Source organism: Colius striatus, chromosome 1, assembly GCF_028858725.1.
Source record: "Colius striatus isolate bColStr4 chromosome 1, bColStr4.1.hap1, whole genome shotgun sequence".
Taxonomy (NCBI): Eukaryota; Metazoa; Chordata; class Aves; order Coliiformes; family Coliidae; genus Colius; species Colius striatus.
This window is the reverse complement of record NC_084759.1, coordinates 66805570-66826676: the sequence shown is the minus strand read 5'-3', so window position 1 is coordinate 66826676 and position 21107 is coordinate 66805570. Positions and strand designations below refer to the sequence as shown.

The window sequence follows — 21107 nt, the reverse complement described above, 5'->3', positions numbered from 1 at the left end:
TTCAAACTTCAAGGGCTCAGAATCTAACAGCAATATAACAACAGACTGAACAAAAGGAGCAAGCCTGGTACAGTATTTTGGTTTTGTGTCACAGATGTACTTGCTTTCACACATCGTTATACTGTACATAAACATGTAACTGCCTGTATTACCATCCCTCAGAGAAGACAGGAGATTGTGCAAGTCTCTACAGAAATTCTGAGGATATTTTCTATTCTGCTCAAATTTTCAATTTTAAATTTTCAAGCTGGACAGACTTCAGTTACGAGAAACACTCTCTGCAAAAGCACACTGCACTGCCAAGATCTTTTTATAAATATTTCACTAATACAAGTAAGCTGATAATTTTCAATATTTCAGAGTGCTTTCAGAAGTCCTATGTTACACATCGTCTCTTACGTATGTAGCAAGATAATCAAGACAAACAATGGCAAGTATTAAATAGGTCCTTTTGTTTTTTAAAGGGGTAACTGGAGAGGACACAAAACTATGACAGGATAAATAAGGATGCACACACTGTTAAGAAAGGACTATGTGACAAAAAGAATCTCACAGTGGTGATATATGAGGTTTGATTTTTGGACCATATATCTTCTCACGGCAAAGAGTACTACAGACTAAACTTATCACCTTCTATGACTAGGTGACCCACTTTGTAGATGAGAGAAAGGTTGTAGATATTGTCTATGTAAATTTTAGTGAAGCCTTTGACACCACTTCCCATAGCATTCCCTTGGAGAAACTTGATGTTCATGGCTTCAAGAGGCACACTCTTTTACTGAGTAAAAAACTGGCTGGATGGCCAGGCCCAGAGAGTGGGGGGGAATGGAGTTAAATCCAGTTGTCAGCCGGTCACCAGTGGTGTTCCTCAGGGCTTGGTGCTGGGATCAGTTCTGTTTAACATCTTTATCAATGATCTGCAAGAGGGAATCAAGTGCACCCTCATGCAGTTTGTAGATGACACTAAGTTGGGCAGGAGTGTTGATCTGCTTGAGGGCAGGAAGGCTCCTGAGAGGGACCTGGACACCCTGGATTGGTGGGCTGAGGCCAATTGTAATGAAGGCTGAGGGCTGGGTCCTGCACTTGGGCCACAACAGTCCCAAGCAATGCTTCAGGCTTGGGGCAGAGTGGCTGGAAAGCTGCCCAGAGGAAAAGGACTTGGGGGTGTTAATTGACAGCTGGCTGTATGTGAGCCAGCAGTGTGCCCAGGTGGCCAAGAAGGCCAATGGCATCCTGGCTTGTGTCAGAAATAGTGTGACTAAAGGACCAGGGAAGTGATTGTCCCCCTGTACTTGGTGCTGGTGAGGTTTAACAGTGAGTGCAGTTTTAGGCACCTCACTACAATAAAAACACTGAGGTGCTGCAGTGTGTCCAAAGAAGAACAATGAAGCTGGTGAAGGGTCTAGAGAACAAGTCTTATCACAAGTGAGTGAGGTAGCTGGGGTTGTTTCGTCTGAAGCCGGATGATCCCTCCCTACAACTGCCTGAAAAGAGGTTGCAGCAAGGTGGGTGTTGGTCTCTTCTCCCAAGTAACAAAAGATAGAAGAAGAGGAACTGACCTCAAGTTGTGCCAGTGGAGGTTTAGATTGGAGATCAGGAAAAACTTCTTCACCTAAAGAGTTGCCAGTCTTCAGAACAGGCTGCCTAGGGAAGTGGTGGAGTCACCACCTCTGTAGGCAATTAAAAGACGTGCAGATGTGACACTGAGGGACATGGTTTAGTGGTCACCTTGGCAGTACTGGTTTTACAGTTGGACTCAATGTTCTTAAAGGTCTTTTTCAACCTCAAAGATTATATGCTTCTGTTCTATGATTAGCAGTATTGCGCCTAGCCTGGTCTGCTCAATCCGAGCTCCATGTCTAGAAAGTAACATCTTCAAACAAAAAGAGGGTGCAGACCATCTCCTCACATAATTCTAAAGACAAGGAGATCTAATGGAACAAGGAGCTAATGAAGTTAAGACAATAACACACCTCTAGGAAATTCTGCACTGCATAGAATTAAGAGTACAAAGACAAGGACAGTGAATCAGGAATTAACTTTCCTTGTGCATTGCTCTTGAAGGGAATCTCTCCTACAAGCTACCAGCAGATACTTCACTTGGTCTCTTGTTCCCTAGAATGATACACTTGGTTTTCCTTTTGCCTCTGCTTAGTACAGACTATATCACTGGCTGGCCATAATAATCACCTGCTTTATAGTAAATGTAAACTGTTACGCTCTCTTGATGAGCTCTCATGGAAAAGCATGTTTCACTTTCTATATCTTAAATATTACTAGGAAGGAGGTACAAAACACACAATTTTGACCTTCCTTATGACAAGGGCAGTCCCAAGTTTGTTCATATACTCTCAGCATTTCACAGAGCACCTTTAACATACCTGCTGGAACACTTGCAGTATTGTTTTCACGCTTCTAATAAAAATGTTTACATTTGTATTAGTTTATAATGTTTAACATTTATAACCACAAATCACTTGTCCAAACTCAAATCCAAACTAGGTACAATACATCTACATTCACTCAGGACAAACAGTGAAGCTGAAGAAGTTTTCTCAGGGGACAGATTTTTCCCTGTTTATGTTGTTCACTTCACGTGGCAATGTTCAGTGTAAAGACAAGTAACCAGAGGAAGGGAGAAAAGGCAGGCAGATATAAGACTACTTTGTTTTCTTTCACTGTTAAGGGGCATGTTAATGCCACCTGTCCAACACTGCACAGGAGTCTTATTCAGCACTTTAAGTTACTTCAAGAAAAACTTCTGGTCTAAGGTTACTGGTAAATGAGAAACTCAAGGTCACTAAAGGCATCAGTGCTCTTTAAAAATACAGAAGCAGTAGCATAAAGATAAAACAGAGTTCAAAAAACTTGAAAAGAGAAGGAATAAATGACAGGACAGAAAACAGACTTTGTGATAAAAAAGAAAAAGGGTTTCAGGAAAAAAATCAATAGATGAAAGACTACGGTATCAACAGAAGAGGTTTGGTGACAAAAGAAGAGACTGAAATAAAAAAAAACAATTGGAATCAAAGAGGAGAGGAAGGAGGTAACAGGAACTACTATTATGGAAGACTAGACAGACGTAAAGTAACAAGTAGAAAAGTAGAACAAAAATCACTTTAAAATTATAACTTTTGAACTTTACAAGAGATGCTAGACTATTGTACAATAAAAACCTAAAACATTGCTGCTACAACTTTAGAGAACTAATTATGTAGGATTATAAATGGATGGAAGGAAAGAAACAGCTTCTGCTCTCAGATGCATAAAAAAAAATCCAGAGGAACTGAAAAGTACAATAACATGCATTAACAGAATTCTTACCATTATGTATGTTGCTGCATTTTTATTTCTGCAACATAACTGAAATTCTTGGACCCATGAAACAAGAGGTTTGATGCTAACAATAATGAATCAATGAATTTTCAAGCAAGAAGCTTTCCTACATAACCAGTAAAATTCAAGCTTGTAGCTATTGTCTGTCTTCCAGGTGACAGACTTCTGTTGCAGGCTGCAGACACAACAATTACAAGAGAATGCCAAAGGATAAGCAAAGAGAAAGTAATTTCCTAAATACTGCCTCTCTATGCATGTTATCGTAAGTGCAGAGAATTTGACCAAATACTTCACATAAAAGTGCTGCTGCTTTAACCTTGCACTTTCATGCCTTCACCTCACAGCAATCTATGCCTAGTTGCACGCTTACACAGCACATGATGCTGTTTAGAAAGAGATGTAAAGTAAAAGTAAATGAAAAAAGGAAAAGTAATCAGATTGACCTTTAAACCTCACAAATCTACTCAGTACTAATGTATTAAAATAAAGTTGTGTCACTTCTTGGAGGTTATGCTAGCGTACTATCAACATTTAAACATCTAACATGAAGCAAACAACCAACCAAACAAATCAGCCTGAATGGTGATGTTCAACCAAATTTTCCGTTAATTTCCAAATACTTACAATCATCAGGTAAAACTTCCTTGAACTGCTCAAAATAGGAATTCAACCGCACTAAGCTTTCCATGTTAATTACTTCTTGCAGTGAGGTGTCTCCAAATCTTTAAAAGGTGAAGAAGGGAAAAGTTAAGGCCAAGGTGAAAGGTTTATCCTCAAAACAACTGAACTTAGCAATGTAACTACCAGAAAACAGTTTAAAGATTTATCCCATCAAATTCCTAATCATTCAAATGGAGAGTAAAGCATAACAGAGAAGTGTTACAGTGATTCATTACGGAAAAAAGAAAATATATAAGCGTGAGAAGAGGGAAGGAAAGTAAAAGAAAAATCTTGTAGAAAATATTCAATATTAAATACCCATCTGGTAAATCATTTTGCCTAAATTAAAACTTTTAAGAATGGATTTACTAGTTCAGCTCATAAGCTAACAATGACCATAATGTCAGTAGAGAGAACTTTGACTTCAAATGTAATAAATATTGCCAATAATGCCATGGTGCATCGCATCTAACTATATCTACACACATAGATACACACACAGAGCATTGACATCTGTAACTATGCTTGTCATCTTGGGCTCCTTTTACAAGTAACAAAGGCCAACTGTAACTGCTGAATGCCTTTGTTAGATTTTCTTCTAGTTGCCCACTATCATACTGCACACCCCCACCCCAGTACAAACGCTGTCACAAATGCATGTGCCTGTTCTCCATTTGAACAGTGCTCTGTCAATGTATTCTTTACAGGATATGGCCATAAAAGAAGGAAGCTCTGGTGGCTCTTCCAAAACTCAGCAGTTTCCTTAGTAAATATAATTACATAATTATATTTTTCAGCTTTACAAGATCAGTGTTGCATTACACAAGTACTGCAAGGATATGCTAAAAACAAAGGTCCATTTAGTCCATTCTCCTTGGTTTTGACAGTTGCCAGAAGAGGGAGTCTAGCAGAGACTGAAAAACTATGAAGGCAAACTCACAGCAACACTCAAAATGATCTCAGCCTCCAGTGGCCTGTCACTCACAGAGGTCTGGAGTCACAAGCAACACCTCTGTGTTAACTAGCCCATAGCAGATTTCCTCTTTTGTACCACAGAAACCTGCACCAGTCTCAAACCCACGAGGTAAGGAGCTCCACAGCTATATGCCATATAAAGAAGTACCTCTTTTTGTTTGTTTTGCAGTTGGTACCTTTGTTTAGTATTCCCTTGCTTGCGTACTGGAGAAACTGAATCACTGCTAGTAATGCAACAGGGCAACTCTAAAGAGACATACTTCCATCAGAACAGGAGATTGCTAAACTGCTATTAAGTTTGAGCTTGCATGACTGAATACATACTTCTCTGCTAGGGTTTGCTGCTCATTGATTCCCACATTGAAAAGAACGGGCTGAACCCTCAGTAACATCCCACTTTGAATCTCTCGCGGCAACAAATCAAACAAGGCGCTTGGCAAAGGGATCCTCACATTAAATCCATCACTGCAAACAAATAAACAGCTTATTAGGTACAAAGATCAAAAAGCTACATTCCAGGAATGTTTTATTACATAAAGAGGGTAACATCTAGAACGTAATATGACTATTAAAAAATAAATATCAGCCAAAACTGAGGACTTCAAGGAACTGTCACAGCTTGCTCCTAATCAGAAAAGTTATTCTAGTTTGAAAACAACCCTGTGGCCCCCTGTAATGTCGCTTTTGCATCCTCATGGACATTTCAATCAGATCTGCCAATTTCCTGACAGAAGCTGATTTTGCTATGCTCGTTAATACTGCAGGTCTTATACAATTTGGGCAGAAAAAAACCTAATTTTGGCACATCCCACACCTCATCAAGATTGTATTTGATTTGAAAGTGATAAACACTAGTGATGATGCACATGCATAAACTGATACATTTTTGGATACAGAAAGTAGTACTGATATTTCTGGGCAGTAGGATAGCAGCAATGATAGTAGCAACCATGACTGAAAGGGGAGCTAACGAAAGCAGAAACTTATGACTCAAACTTAGAAGCTGTTCCTGCAACACAACAGGTTAGCTTGGGTCAGCTGAGCTACAGCAAAGAACACTGTGTATGCTTTATTTCATGGCAAATGTGAGGTAGGCAACTTCTCCCATAACATCAGCACAAACTAAGGTATGACACATTACCCTGTGTTGTAACTGCCAAGACACCAGTTACTGTGTTTTAGCCTATCAGCAGCAATACCTTGGTGTCCCATCCAAATCTCTACAGTGCAGAACTCTCAAGCACAGTGTATCCTTGCAAGGATAACAAAAGAGCTCTGAGAAGTATATCATGTGGTAATCAAAACTAGACTGTTCCACATTTACACTGGATGGACACACAAAGACTAAGCAACATCTGAAAGCAAAAACCCTATTTTCACCTCTAAATGTAAAGCTTCCAATACTTTCCACCAAAATAAATACGGATGGGTTTTTTTTCTTGATAATATCTAGACAACAAAACAATAAGCAACACTACTAGATCTGAAACTAATGAAGACCCATTGATTAGTGTCCTACAGCCAATGGCAAGTTTCAACTGATGATTTTCTTTGAAAACCAGTCAGCCGTTTCTACAGGTCTTACCAATTTTCATAACACACCATTGTACTGCAGATCTCCTTCAGCCAGGTCACTTTTCATTGCACATGAACCTTAACAAAGTTCCTCTAAATATTTCTATTTTTGAGAAATCTAGCTTTTTTTCAGATGTGGACAAAGCTGTGCAAAGCTCCAGTGGAGCTTGGTACAGCACAGTGTTATCAAATAAGCCGTTTCCTCCAGAAATCAGATTTGAAACTGAAAGATTCTAAAGACTCTGAAATACATAAATATTAAAACTTTTACTTTCTTCAGGTCTCTGTCAGGCCTCTGTCCCTCCACAGTCTCATCACCATCTGTGAACTGATGCCCTGTGGCCAAGAACTCTATTCCATTGCAGTGGCCTATCAGTCCCATGTCAGAAAACAGTGCAAGTTGACAAGCAGGCTGAGGCATTTAAATTGAAGTGTGACTCTGTTGTAAATGCTTCCCTTCACAAAAAAAGCTGTAACAGATCACTCTCACTTCACTTTATGTGAAGACATGAATGTCTGTTATTTCAGACGTTCGAAACAAAAACTGCATCTGTAAGTTAAACCCAACTTAGCTCTGAGATTGAAAATTGATCCTAAGTAGGCCTCACTTCAGCAGCACCCCATCAACTGCCTAATACATGTTCAGTGTCCTGTTGTGCTAATAGTGACCCACTAGTTAGTAGCATACTAGTCAGTAAAACACTAACTGATCAACAGCAGTGAATTTCAGACAATGAGATCAGCTTCAACAGTTTGAAATTTAAAAACAAGACAAGCACTAAGAAAAGACTGAATACTTCTGGCTTACGATTGTGGAAGACTAGGTTAAGTTTGAGCCCTGCCATATATCCCTTTTCAAGTTAGATCCCTGCAAAATGAAACCAGTAAAAATCAATAAATCCACTTTAAAACTGTTTTTAAAAGTTCTGAGAAGAAAAACATCAAAAAAGCACATGATTAATTTCAAATGCAGTATTACTGCTTCTCTCATCTGCAGTCCCATCCCACTTCCAGCTCCCCTCCCCTCTATTTTTTTACCGATTTCCAGTGATGACCGGCAGCATGTCAGTAGATGTATTTGATGTGGCCTGAGTTACTTTAAAGGTTACATTCCTCAAGTCCATGATTCCCAAACTCATGTCCTCCAGCATTGCCAGCTCTTCACCTAAATCAAGGAGTTAGAAGTGAATTGCAGTCACTACTTGTTAGGTACTATTTTCTCTCACTAATTTCATGAGGACTGTAGGTCATCCCTCTCCTAAACAAATTCTATGGACAAAGAGGCTCTGGAGCCAGGTCTTCACCTTGACTGCAGACAGTGTCATGACTGACCTTTATGAGTTTAGTAACTTTAGGAAACATGAATTATCTAACACAGTTCAGATTACTGTTCTTCTAGTATACTGTATACCGATTTTCCAATTTAGACAAAGCTAGTAAGTAGAATCATAGAATCATTACAGTTGGAAAAGACTTTTAAGATCACTAAGTCCAACCTGCTCAGCCCACCACTAAACCATATCCCTCAGCATCTCATCAATGCATCTCTGAAATATCTCCAGGGATGGTGACTCCACCATTTCCCTGGGCAGCCCGTTTCAATGCTTAATAACTGTCTCAGTGAAAAAGTGCTTCCTAATCTCCAATCTAAACCTCCCCTGGCGCCACTTGAGACCAATTCCTTTTGCCCTGTCACTCATTACTGGAGAGTAGTATTACTCAGCATCATCACAGCCATGATATCCTTTCTGTTGGAAAAGTTACAAGACATTCCAGATTTGTTGAGTTAAAGTATACCCTAACTGGCATCCGGATGGCTGTTCAGACCCTGGAGTGAAACATTTCCAAGTGAAGTATTTTATCTTTTTGTATTCTCTCTTCAGTCTCACTTTTTATTATAGGATTACAGACGGCCAATAAAATTAAAAAAGCACTTTTTGGACACAGTTTCTCCCAGTTTACCAGAGCTTCTTTTAAAAAACCCATAACCACTGTGACACATTTTGTGGGTTTCTTTTTTTAAACTTTTGACATTACACTGTTAAGGCAAGTACACCTTATCTTTTAGAACTAATTCATTTTTAGAATTCATTCAAGAAATTAAAGAAATTCTGAGTTGTTACCCAATTAAAAACTCCAAGATATAATCTGGTTTCCCATTTCAGTTTTCAAAATAATTTTGTAGCTGAGCTTCTGATTGTCCCAAACACAAACATTCTGCTGCAGTAAATTTAATGCAGTATTTGCTGACTCAACAGCTAATACCACCCACTTGCCCTGTGCCTTTACCATAGGTGCTCAGCAGGCTCTCAAACTGTGCCAGCAAGCCAATGGTGTAGAGTTGTCTTAGAAATCCATCATCATGCAGGCAGTTCCTCAGCTTGATAATGAAACCACAAATGAGAGCTGTCAGCTGTGGGAGAGAAAACAGGCAAGAGTTAAACGATTCAAGACAAAAAAGGTACCTCAGTCTCAAACAGAAACCACATATAAGAGGTGCCACGTGCTTTCCCCTTAAATGTCACTCTTTTTTCCTTGTAGCTGAAGAGAGATAAACAACCAAAAAAACCACCCAAATGTTCATAAAATCAGATTTAGGGCACGCTGCCTTCATCCCACAAGCTCTCCCAAAATGGGATTACTGTTGACTTCACATTTATCTGTTTTCTGAACACAATCACTTGCATTAGGGTCTACAACTGACAAATTACAAAAGAATCTCCTTAGAGAAGTATTTTATTTACAGATGGATAAGCAGCACAGCTAGTTCCAGAATTTTTACAGTAGGAATAAATGATTGGAAAAAAATAAGTCATTTTAAGAAAGTTTAAAAATGTAGTATCTATTTGCATTATGCAAAGATTCAAATTCCAGTGTTATGAGATGTTCAGGACAAGCTCCTGAAGACCTAATAAGATCAGACCAAGATCTATGATTAGTACTAGTCTTAATTCACTCTGTCAACAAAGGACTTTCTCAGGTGACTGCCATATGCTTTGTTGCAGAATTAAACAGAAGGGAATAAAGTTCTGTTTATGGTGGGAAAACATATTCAAAGCACTGAGTTTAAAAAATTATCTGCAATATGAAGTGAGTTCTGTATCGAAAAAAAATCCCTGAAGGTATCTCTATGAGATACTACATTTTGGGACAACAGCCTTAGCAAACAATGTCCAAGACATAAGCTCTATGAAATAAATGAAAGAGATGCCGATTCCAGGGGGATGTAGACACACTACAGAAGTGTGGCTACACACAGCATAAGAAATGTGGAAGGTTTTTTAGTTTTAAGTCACCTGCTAGTCGGCAGCTGACACAAGGGACTCCAGCAGGCCCAGAAACAGAACCTCTAGGTTAAAAAAACCACCTAGCACTCATTTCTCTCCCTGTAGCTGGACTTCGCTTCCTAGGCACCACAAGTCCTGTTGGCTTCTTGATCCAGAAAACAACAAAAGATAATTGAGGGAATACATTTGCTTCTCATAGGCTTCTCCCCCAGCCAATCCCTTCACAGCTTAATTCTGGTCTCAGTTTGGTGGCACTGGAAGGAAAAGGTTGTTTCTGTAGACAGTAGTATATTTCCACTTATTCTATAATAATTTTTTAGAAATCCTGATTCTATTTCCAAGGGCACACTTCAGTTATATAATTGTCAGATGCATGTAAGTGCACTGTAAGGACCGGATAGCACAGCCTGTGAGAAGAGATCACACCATTAAATCCAAGAGCTAAACAGATCTGAAAAACTCTGAGAACAATAGTCGTTCATCTTTCATATAAACCCCACCATAAGTCGATGTGCAATCAAATCATGCATATTTGCTTGCTTACAGTTTGGCAGAAGACAACATCCCTGCGATACTGCAGGCTCAGGCACAGCCCTATCGTTGGGGCACTGTCCTGCATTAATAAAAAGACCATGGCTTTTTTTGCCTTGTCACTCATCATGGCCACGCAGTCTGTGAGTGTGGTCAGCAAGGGATAAAGAGCTTCGCTCCATTCGCCTGGCAAATGAAAAAAAAAGTAGCAGCAGTATAAGTACTTTATTCAAAACAAACACATATTAAGAAGAAACTTCCTGGAGCAAAGCTAAAGTTGTTGATAATTTACATTTAGGGCTTGTTTTATTTTGGCTGCCTGGTTAATCCCTTTTTGCTATTAAGTAATCTTACATAGTGGTTACCACATGAGGACAATATGGAGAATTTTACTCTCTAAGGTTGTTACGACTGTCTCAACCATGTAATAGCTCCCAGATTTGTGCCCAAAGAACAAGCTACACAACAGTTCATTTGGAAAGTACAACAGAAAGATGAGTATTTATATACACAGGTGCATATCACTGCATGTGCATGTTCAAACACACCCTTTCATAGTATAGATGGACAGAGTCCATCACATAACAGAAATAGGGAAAATCAGCTTAGCCATTTCTGTAAATGAGATTTCTCCCAAACAGCTTGCCTTTGAATCTTTTGGGGTCTCATATGCGTTATCATTCAACCACCTCACCATCTTATTGATCCTTGTCTTACCTCATTGAGGTAAGACAATGTGTATCTCCCATTTGCAGCATAGGAATAATAAGGCAGAAAGGTGAAAAAATCATACAGGTACCCTTAAAACAGTCCTCTGTCTGCTGAGTGGCTTTGAAGGCTTAGTGCTGGCTACCAAGAAACATTAAGTACAGTGATTTAGGAGGGAGTTGGCCGGATCCTTGGAAGTAGTTTGGAGCTTGACTTCCACTGAAATGCACAAGATACATCTCAGAGGGATTCTGTTCAAGGTTCTACACATTTAAAAATGCCCCTAAAACTCAGTTTCTTTTCTTTCCTTCTTTCATCTTCTATCTTAATCAACCACCAATTTAAAAAACCCATATCCATGACGGTAGGAAAAATCATTCAGAGGCTATACCAAAATCCATTCTCTGTGCAATACAGAAAGTGCTTTGGTTTTGCCTTCCTTAATGTAAGGCCAAAACAGAAGAATACTTATCTTTTAAAAAGGAAAGACAATGTGGCTTTTTTTCTTTAAATGGTCCAGCACCTCATGAACAGAACACACACAATCCCCAGCCCCACTGCCTATAGGAACAAGGCAATGTACAGATCAGAATCTGCATGAATGGAGCCCTTCCAGCCCCTGAAAGGAAGTTTTTTGGGATTTTGACTCAAAGGCAGGACTAAGAGCTAGCAACAATAAACATTTCTTTGATAACTAGCCAGAGGGGAACTTTGGAAGTCTGCTAATAGAAAGACAACTGACAAGATTAACAGAACTATCCTTTTTGCTTTTGTTCTATGGGTAGATAGATGACCTAATAAGCTACACAAAGGGGAAGTTCTTTAGCTCTGTTCCTTCACCATATAAAAAACCAGGAAACATCAAAAGAACTGGCAAGGAACTGTAGCTTGTCTTCTACATTCTATTAAGTATTTTCTCTCAAAAATAAATCAGATGCCATAAAATAGTCCTGTGAACACTGAAAAAAAAAACCCCCACTGATGATATTTACAGTGTCTCTCTTACTGCATTTAAGGGCTTTTCTGTAAACAAACAAGAATGACAAAAAGAACTGAAAAGATCTTCCAGCACATCATCATCATCTCATTGCCTGGATATACATACATGTATACAGTTATTAACTCAGTGCAGGTTTAAGATTGTAGTGTGTCTGGAAGTACTTCACTTGAAAGATATGTTTATTTATGGCAATCACAAAGCTTGCCAGCCTGTCTGAAGATAAAGCAATTGTTAGATTTTTAGTTTTCTCCCAACACTGTAAAAATGCAGTTGCTCATCCAGGGTAATTGGCAAGAACTTCCATGCTCTATATTCCTTGGGTTTAAAATTTTTGCTGTGAAAAAACAAACCCTGTCAGCCTGCAAAATTCTAAATGCTTTTTGCCACCTACTTCACAGAGGTGTCACCTGTGTTCTTTTCATTTTTCAGTCAATGGTAGTTGCTAATAACAGTAAACAGGAATAAAAGGAATTTCAGGCTCAAATCAGGTTGGAATATTTCACTGGCAACATTTAAATAAATGTGAAAGGACTCTTGAGTGTTCAACTTTAACCTGGATTTTCCTGACCTTCTGTCTTCCCCTCATTAATCTTCCTAACAAAACTTTATTACTGAAAGTATATTTCCTGTCAAATTAATCCAAGGCACCTTCAAACACCATGAGATGCTTAATCCTAATGCAAAGTCTACTCTGAGCTCTGTTGCTCTATGACATGACCAGAACTTTAAAAAACTATTACAGACTCCACTGGGCAGGTTCATATGTAGGATGATATGGCACAGGGCCTGAAACAACGGACATGAAACAAGCTGTTACAGATTTACAGCAGCCAGAGACTTAGCCCAAGGTAGCTGTTCGTATGGCTGGGACACACATCTCACTTTTCAATCAGAGTTACTAGTTCACGTTAAAAGTTATTCCATTTAAAAACTGGCATTTTACAAACCAGTAAGATGCCTGAGATGCTTGTCATTCTGCTTTGAGTGCATAATCTTGGGCAGCAAGAGACAAATGTTACAGTCTCCACTCAGACAACCACAACTGAACTTTGGCTGGAAAGTAAGGGCCAGACCTAGCTCCATAAGTCTTTGCTATTTTTCTGATGACTGCTGCTGACCAAAGTCATACCTTTGAAAAGTGGCATTTTGAAAAGGAGGTGAGGACAAGGGTGGAGGGAGGAGAAGAGGAGGGAGGGAAAGAGAGATTCTGGGAAGGCTTGTGAGGCCACATAGTGGGTATTCCCTGACTATATACTACTGACTATTTTATCAAAACATAATGTCTTGTTAAGAGAACCTAGTATGTAAGTACTGGCATAAATCAAGGATGTAACGTTGTGTGGCAAAAGCTTTTTCCTTTGTTTCCCCCCAAGAGTCTCTCCTCTCCAGAGCAATATTATTTTAATAACTGTCCTCCAGAGCCTTGAAAAGATGTTTTTAGTCTTTTCATATTAAAAAGCATCCATAAATCAAAGTACTGAGTGCCTGCAGTTGACTTTGGTTTAGGTCAGGGTTGCAAAGACCAACGACCTCGAAAAAAGAGATTTATTAAATAAGTGGTAGTTGCTAGCCCTGATCCTCAAAACATAATCACAAAATCACAGCATGGTCAGAGTTGAAAGGGATCTCTAGAGATCATCCCATCCAATCCTCTGTTAAAGCAGGTCTACCTAGATCAGGTCACACGGGAATGCGTCCAGGCGGGTTTTGAAAACCTCCAGAGAAGGAGACTCCACACCCTCCCCGGGCAGCCTGTGCCAGGGCTCCCTCACCCTCATAACTGGCAACCCACTTAAGTAGAGAGTCATGTCACGTTTGGCTTCAGAGTGAAGCAAGCATTAAGTGCTTCACTACATTGCAGCTTCAGCCACTTAAGTTTAAGATACAGTTTTGGGTATATCTGGGTATCTAGTTGTGGTGACCTGACTACTTATTCCTATCTTAAAAAGACATAAATAGAACTCATTTATGCACCACATTAATATTTTGCAAAAAACTAAGGCTATGTTCCAATAATTTAAAAGGTTGTGAAGTCCTTTATTGATTAAACACATTTTCTTGGTGACAGAGCTGAGAGAATGTTAATATACTTCACGAAAATGAAAATCATACCTGCACTGGTGCTTTATATCCCACTGGTTTCACTAAATCTGGGAGCCCATGGTGTAAACAGGTCAAAGACTGAACCTTCACTGAACTCAGATTAAACTACTCTCAAATGGGTGAAATTGCAGCCAACTAGCTGTGAGGAAGTGGTATCACAGAGGCATATTATTCAGACCCTGTAAGAGCAACATGTTGTTTGCTGAAGTACAGGAACAGAAGAAAAAAAGGCTAACAGTGGGATGAAAGTCTTGTAAATTCTACATTCTGAAACACTGGATTTGCAGTAGCTAATGCTGCTTGATGTGTACCCACAACAGAGATTTTTCCATCAGCCTTGTTGACCGCTCTGTGTTCTGCTTGAGTTCTCAGTCAGAAAGGCCAGCTCAACAGCACATATGAAAGGGTATGTCTGAAATGTTAGACTCTCACAGACATCAATGGCATTTGATCCACGTCTCAAATCACTATCACCTAGAACATTTTGTTAAAACATATCAACTGGAAAAACCAAAGAGACTATGAACAAGTGCTCATCCGTATCTGGGTATGAGAAGTTACCAGGTACTCCCTTGCACTATTAACGTAAGAAATAATAACTTCTCAATATGCTTAGGCAACCCATGTGAGATTGCAGAGCATTGCCATTTCAAAATGGTCAATCTTAACAGTGAGGCACTTGTTCAGTTGTTCATTATGAACAAATCTCTGCAATTTTCAGAAGAAGCAGAAGCCATGAATGCACATACCTGGGGCAGATTCTTCCGGAGCAGGGCTGCAATCTGCACAGAAATGGAGGGGCAACATGCATGATTAAGGAGCAGCAACACAGTCTAAACATAAGCAACTCAAATGCTCAATGCCAGGGTTCTCAAACACTTTCACTGGGTGAGGAGGAGCTCAGCAGAGATACTCCTTTGCCGGTGGGCACCGAAGGCATGGGCTGTCTCCTCCATTCCACTGTGTCTGATCAGAGGAACACTTGGATGGGGATTTGGAGGAAAGCCAGTACCTGCTAGCTCAAGGGCTCTCTGTGGATTACCAGCAAGTGCACCGTCAGTCCCCAGAGATCCACAGGGCACAACTTGAGAACCACTGGTTTAGTGCAATTATAGAATAAGCTGGCAGTAAGGTTGCTAAACAGACTAGCAAAAGACTAGCACTAAGTTCAGTGCACTTGACAAAAAATGACATTATGGCAACAGCCACACAAGAGTAAAGAAACAGTACTTTTCTATCTTAGATAAATTCCTGTTATACAATTTGTGAGAAAGTTAACACATGCGTTAGATTGTATATTAAGGGCTAAAACCTCACCAGTGAAGCCTACGAGGGTTGCACACACACTTCAGTGGGAGGAACAAGCTGTCAGATGAAAATACACTACAGTGCAATGCAAACAGTAAACAATAATATATATCCTGTTATAGCAAGTCTTACATTAATGAAAAGTAGTGTATTAAGCTAACAGGATTTACAACTTCTGTTGTTTCTCTCTAGATTCACTAGTGAATGAGCTACTAATTTGACAGTAACAACATAAAATATCAAAATCAATTGTATGGATTAAATACAATCGTCTGAGCTAGGCAATCTGAGATAAAAACCTCTCAGTAAATTAAAAGTCATTGTGTTCATTAAAGAAGCTATATGCCCTCATGTAATTTTAGTAATGAATTCCTAAACCTATAGCAACAAGAACAAAAATGTCTCAAGTCTCCTTTCTCCTAGAGAGATCCTCTGAAGTTCTTCAGTAACATGATACTGTGTCTCTCTTAACAGTTCTGGAACTACCTTGGTTTACTCGTTATTTGTAATTGCTTTAAAAAAAAATGTCTGGCCTTTCTCTGCTCATTGTCATTTATTCAAAACACAGAATTATTGACAGAAAAAGTGTTAGTTCTTTGAATAAACAACAAGAAAAATATTTAAAATGCTGTGATTCTGAACTCCAAGAAAAGACCTGCTTTGTCCCTCAATTATTTCCATGATCAGTTGTGGAACATGAGAGTGAAAGGGAATTCATAGAATCACAGAATGGTTTGGGTTGGAAGAGACTTTTAAAGGTCATGTAGTTCAATCGCACTGCAGTGAGCAGAGACATCTACAACTAGATCATGTTTCTCAGAACTCCATCTAACCTGACTGTGAACGTTTCCAGGGATGCAGCATCTACTGCCTCTGGCAAAATTGCTCCAGCATTTCATCACCTTAATTGTAAAAAATGTATTCCTTAAATCTAGTCTGAATCTATCCTGTTTTAGTTTAAAATCAGTTAATAGGGCAGGTTTGATGTGGAGTCAAGGAAAGTAACTCGATAGTAAAGTTCTCATTAATTTTATAAGACCAGTTTTTTGTCATAGTATTGAGCCTGTTCCTCTGTCATAAATACTAACCATTAATTAGGAACTACATCTGATGAGAATGTGACCAAGTACTCTGCTGGCCCTGGTTTACAATAAATTTCCCAAGTGCAATTCAAATTAAGACCTTCAAACGACCTTTGCACCTAGATACTTAGGAACTGAGACTCCCTCTTCAGGATTTTGTAAGTTAAATTCACCCAAAACTAGTTGGCAATCAGTCTTTACATCATAGAATCATATCTAGCCCTTATACTTAGGTAGCACTGCAAAACAGCAGCAAGCTCCTTATCTTTAAGGCTTAGAATCACAGAATGGTAGGGACCTTTAGAGATCATCTAGTCCAACCCCCCTGCAGAAGCGGGGTCACGCTTGCCACACTTCAGCTAATGTTTCTGTTCCAGGTTCTGTGGATTAAATGGACCGATTTTCTTTGTTCTATTTTCCTATTTTTGAGGAACAGTAAAGAAAGGTTACAGAAACTCTTGACACAAACTAAAGCTTTAGTAAGTGCAGCTGATTCCACTTCTATATGGCATAAGTGTCAAGATCCAGAGTAGATTCAAAGATCACAATGAAAGAACAATGAAAGAAAACGATTGTTCCAAGATTCTTTCAGCACCAAGTTGGAAAAAGCTTCTGCTATCAGCCACTACAGATTATTCCTATTCTTTTTAACATTAAATTTCATTTCAACTTTTAATCATTGATATGAAGGTATATTGAAGTCTACTGATAAAACTTTCAGGTAAATACATATAAAACTTCATGTAAAGTGGCTAGCAAATAAAAACTAACTCTCCTATTCCTTCATAATGCATATAAAAGTGTAAGTCTAACCTAGAAAAGCATGGTCATTTCAGATACTAAGCAAACCATATGTAACATGTACAAAGCTACACAAAAGGACATTAACATTTATTTTAAATTCCTTATTGCTTTCTTTTTCTTAAGGTACTGCCTACTACTACAACATTAACAATGGGATGGACATGAAGTCACAGACACACGTAAGGGACAAAGGGCCAACAGACAGTAAGACAGAGAGGGAAAAGAAAATGAAAACACAAACCAATCTTTCTAGGGCATAGCTTGGCACACCCGCTCTATTAAGTGGCCAAATCACAGTGACCATATGTAAAGTATGTGAGAATAAGTCAAATAAGTACATACATAAATGAAAAAAATTCTGAAATTTAATGCACAGTTGCAAGACTGTCAATCTAAACTAATAAGGATATCTTTCCTTCACATGCTTACAGCATTATGCTGAATTCAATCCAGCATCCACTGGTACCTCTGATTTCAATAGGATTATTCCACTGACAGCTTGCACTGCCAATTCCTACCTTCCATCTACAAGAAGTCTAACTAACTGATGGCCTCAGCACCACAGCTTTCGACAATTTGGGTTAAAATTTGCTTTAAATTCCATAAGGTTCATCCAAATTCAGTTCAGTCTAGTGGGACCGCTTGTTTTCCCTCCTATGCTTTGGCAGCCCAGCTGAGACCATGAAGTGTTGCGGTAGTGCCTGCTCTACACTCTTGTTTTATTTCTCTTTTCCAGAGGTTGACTGTAATAAGCTTTGCTGCAAAGAAGCTGAAGCCAACAGGAAAGCTACCAGAGGTGGTGTTTGATATATGCTAACCCAAACACCTGTTTTACCAGCTGAAAACACCCAGCATGAAAACCAAATGCCACTGTCATCAATGGATTTGGCAATGATTCCAGTGGGATCAGGATTTCAAAATTAAGTAATGGGCTTAGCAGTTCCCAGTACACCACCAGCCCTTTCTGCCTGATGTCAGTGCTTAACACCACCACTGAATTAAAACCATGTGGAAAGATGTAACGGAGGCTTAGGAATGATGCCAGCACACAGCAAGAGAGCAGCAGTGAGAAGCAGTGTCTGGCATACGCACTTGTCTTTCTGAGAGAATGGCATGCACAGGATGTTGTGGATGAAGATATTGGTGAGAATGATGAAGGTGGTGGTGAGGATGATGAGGTCTCATTTAAATCTTCTGGATTTATCCAGTAGGCACGAGTGTCCCGATTACCTTTCTTACTAGTACTGCTGGTGTCACACTGGAAAACATCTTCACAGCTGTCACTCTGCAAGCGTTCCTTCTGGAGAAGTTTGTCCACTCTCTGTATAATACACTCCAGACTTTTGTCAACGTTCAACCAAACTTTCTCCTTAAAACAAAACATTTCCTTCTCAATTTGAAGAGAAAAGAGACATTGGGTAACAAATCCCTTGGCAATTTATTTCCTGCTGTGATTCTACTCATGATTCCTCTGCAAAGCTTCCCCTGGGCTATCGTGTTTACATTTGTGCATGCGCAAGCTCTGGATATATAAACAATGTATAAATAATGTATACTAGCATGACAACAAACAATATGCAGAGGCATGACTTGTGTGGTAAATTGCAAAGCTATTTTCAAAGTACATTTGCTGAACAATTTCAAGTGCCTCTTCCTGCACTATTCTTTCAAATTCCGGTTGGCACTATTATTTATTCTTGAAACTCATGTTTGACATAATAATTGTATACAATCATGTCTTTTTTTTCCTGTAGAACCCAGTGAATAACAGATAAAATTACTGTATTGTATTACTTTCTAAATAACCAAATTTGTTTTATTCATATCTCATTACTGAGCTTGACTGTAAGCCAAGGTATGCCAAAACAATTAAAACTAGCAAGGATCCATTTTCAAAATGAATTGGATCTCACTTCTAAATTGATATGTGACAATATTAATAGTGGTTTTATTTAATCTTGACTACTTTTGAGAATTAACTCGCTTCTGATGACAGAATTTTTGTGGCAGTGTGGTAAGGAAAACCACTTAAACACCTTGTGCAAACAGTTAAAAAAAGTGTTTCGTATTCAAAACAGGGATGGACTGCAAGTTCTAAATATTTAGATAAGAATAAAAGCCAGGAAGGCTGAATTATATAGCTAATATACGTAAAATATGCTTTATCTTGGAGGAGTATAACAACCGTTTGTAGTATGGTCAGGTTTTTTATTTTAAAACCTATTTCCTTTCCCTTGGAAGCAAATTCAGAAAAGCCATGCACTTCCTCTATCCATCTCCACTGTTAGGAAATCCAGATATATTTATTATGGTGTGTTTGTATCCTCCTGCCAAGCAGTAAAGGAGCATTGGATGGAGGAAGTGTCTTTGCTAATTGACCAATACCTCCAAAACAGTCAGCCTATGTGTATCTGGTGAGCAGCTACACAGCTTATAAACAAAACAACATGGCAAACAGAAACTAAAAAGAAAATGTTAATCACCCGACTAAGCAAACGTACCCATTCCTCTTCATGCCAATCCACCTGCAGAGAAGACCGGCTATTTCGTCCTGTCCATCTGGCCACAAGTGTATCTTGATCATTCCTCAGCATCACTTGTTCCCCTTCTCCAGAGGTTGGAGATGCTTTTGAAGCTATATAGTCTGGCCTTGCAGCATTCAGTCCATGTATTGAATTTGCCAACAGCTTGCAGTCACAGACTGTGACAAGTTGCCGGGTCTGAAAAACAATAAAGCCCACATCCTTTCGTTATTCTGTACACAATTTATACTATGTTCTTTCTCAGAAAGAAAAAAGAGGAACTAGTATTCAGTAAAAAAAAAAAAAACCTCAACCAATTTTTAGGAGTCTCTAAGGGACCTTTAAAACCATCTTACAGAATGGCCTTAAAAAGCAATATAGGATACCAAAACACAAATGGTACATTTCCAAAGCCTCTACTACTATATTAGCCTTGCAATTGTTGAAAATGTCACTAACAAATGTGCAATTCACCTTTATTTGCATTTCACTTTCAATTTGATGAAAGCTTAGAACAAGGTGCAGACATGTTTATACCCCACAAAACAGTTGCTGTGTGACTATGCTTAACCTCCACCATCCTGTCTGAAACCATAACAAAACTTAAGAGAGGGGCTGAAGGTTTAACCCACTAATCAATGCAACTTGTTCCCTGTCTTATTTAGTGCTGTTGTATTGAAAGATTTCTGTAAATTATATGAATAAGTATCTGGCCTGCTTGTCTATTAAAATACCCCAAAACCAATAAAAAAGCTCTTACTACATACACATTCTCCAGCTCTAGAAAATATCATAGATTAGTTATACACACTCTAATCAGAGTGAATAATATAATAAATAATACATTCACATGGGGTCACATAATTTTTTCCACTCTAAAAAGTTGTGTATGCATCCCCTCCAGTGTGACAAACTGATTGGCCATTACTGTCAATTCCAACCTCTAGATATACTTCAGGGACATAAGAGATAAGTAAAACTGCATTTGGTTTTCTGTCCCTGTGAATAAGACTGTGTTCAGATGTGGGTCCAGTCTAATTCACATTAGTAAAATTCAAGCAAAGGCTGTGTCACCATTATTCCTTATTTCACCAGTGGAAAAATACAGAATTGTATGATTTACTTAAGTTGGGCTCTGTTGCTGTTGCTTGACAGATAACTCAAGGGAACACTAAAAAAAACAAGTGGTTATGGAGAAAAGGGCGTAAAAGAAAGT

The 21107-nt window shown here is 38.9% G+C and overlaps 1 protein-coding gene across 10 annotated transcripts in view; it reads right to left on the bottom strand.

Annotated features, from left to right (window-relative positions):
- INPP4A (inositol polyphosphate-4-phosphatase type I A) overlaps positions 1–21107 on the bottom strand; it is a 128882-nt gene that overhangs the window by 12424 nt on the left and 95351 nt on the right. For 7 of the 10 annotated variants that reach the window (XM_061997931.1, XM_061997964.1, XM_061997973.1 and 4 more), the window contains 8 exons: positions 19871–20089; positions 18462–18738; positions 14925–14957; positions 10378–10550; positions 8836–8959; positions 7585–7711; positions 5296–5436; positions 3961–4058 (listed from right to left, as the gene is read on the bottom strand). In XM_061997931.1, the coding sequence (XP_061853915.1) occupies positions 3961–4058; positions 5296–5436; positions 7585–7711; positions 8836–8959; positions 10378–10550; positions 14925–14957; positions 18462–18738; positions 19871–20089 (1192 nt within the window). The remainder of the gene's footprint in view (positions 1–3960; positions 4059–5295; positions 5437–7584; positions 7712–8835; positions 8960–10377; positions 10551–14924; positions 14958–18461; positions 18739–19870; positions 20090–21107) is intronic. The other 3 variants (XM_061997990.1, XM_061997999.1, XM_061998007.1) reach the window with 1 other exon arrangement.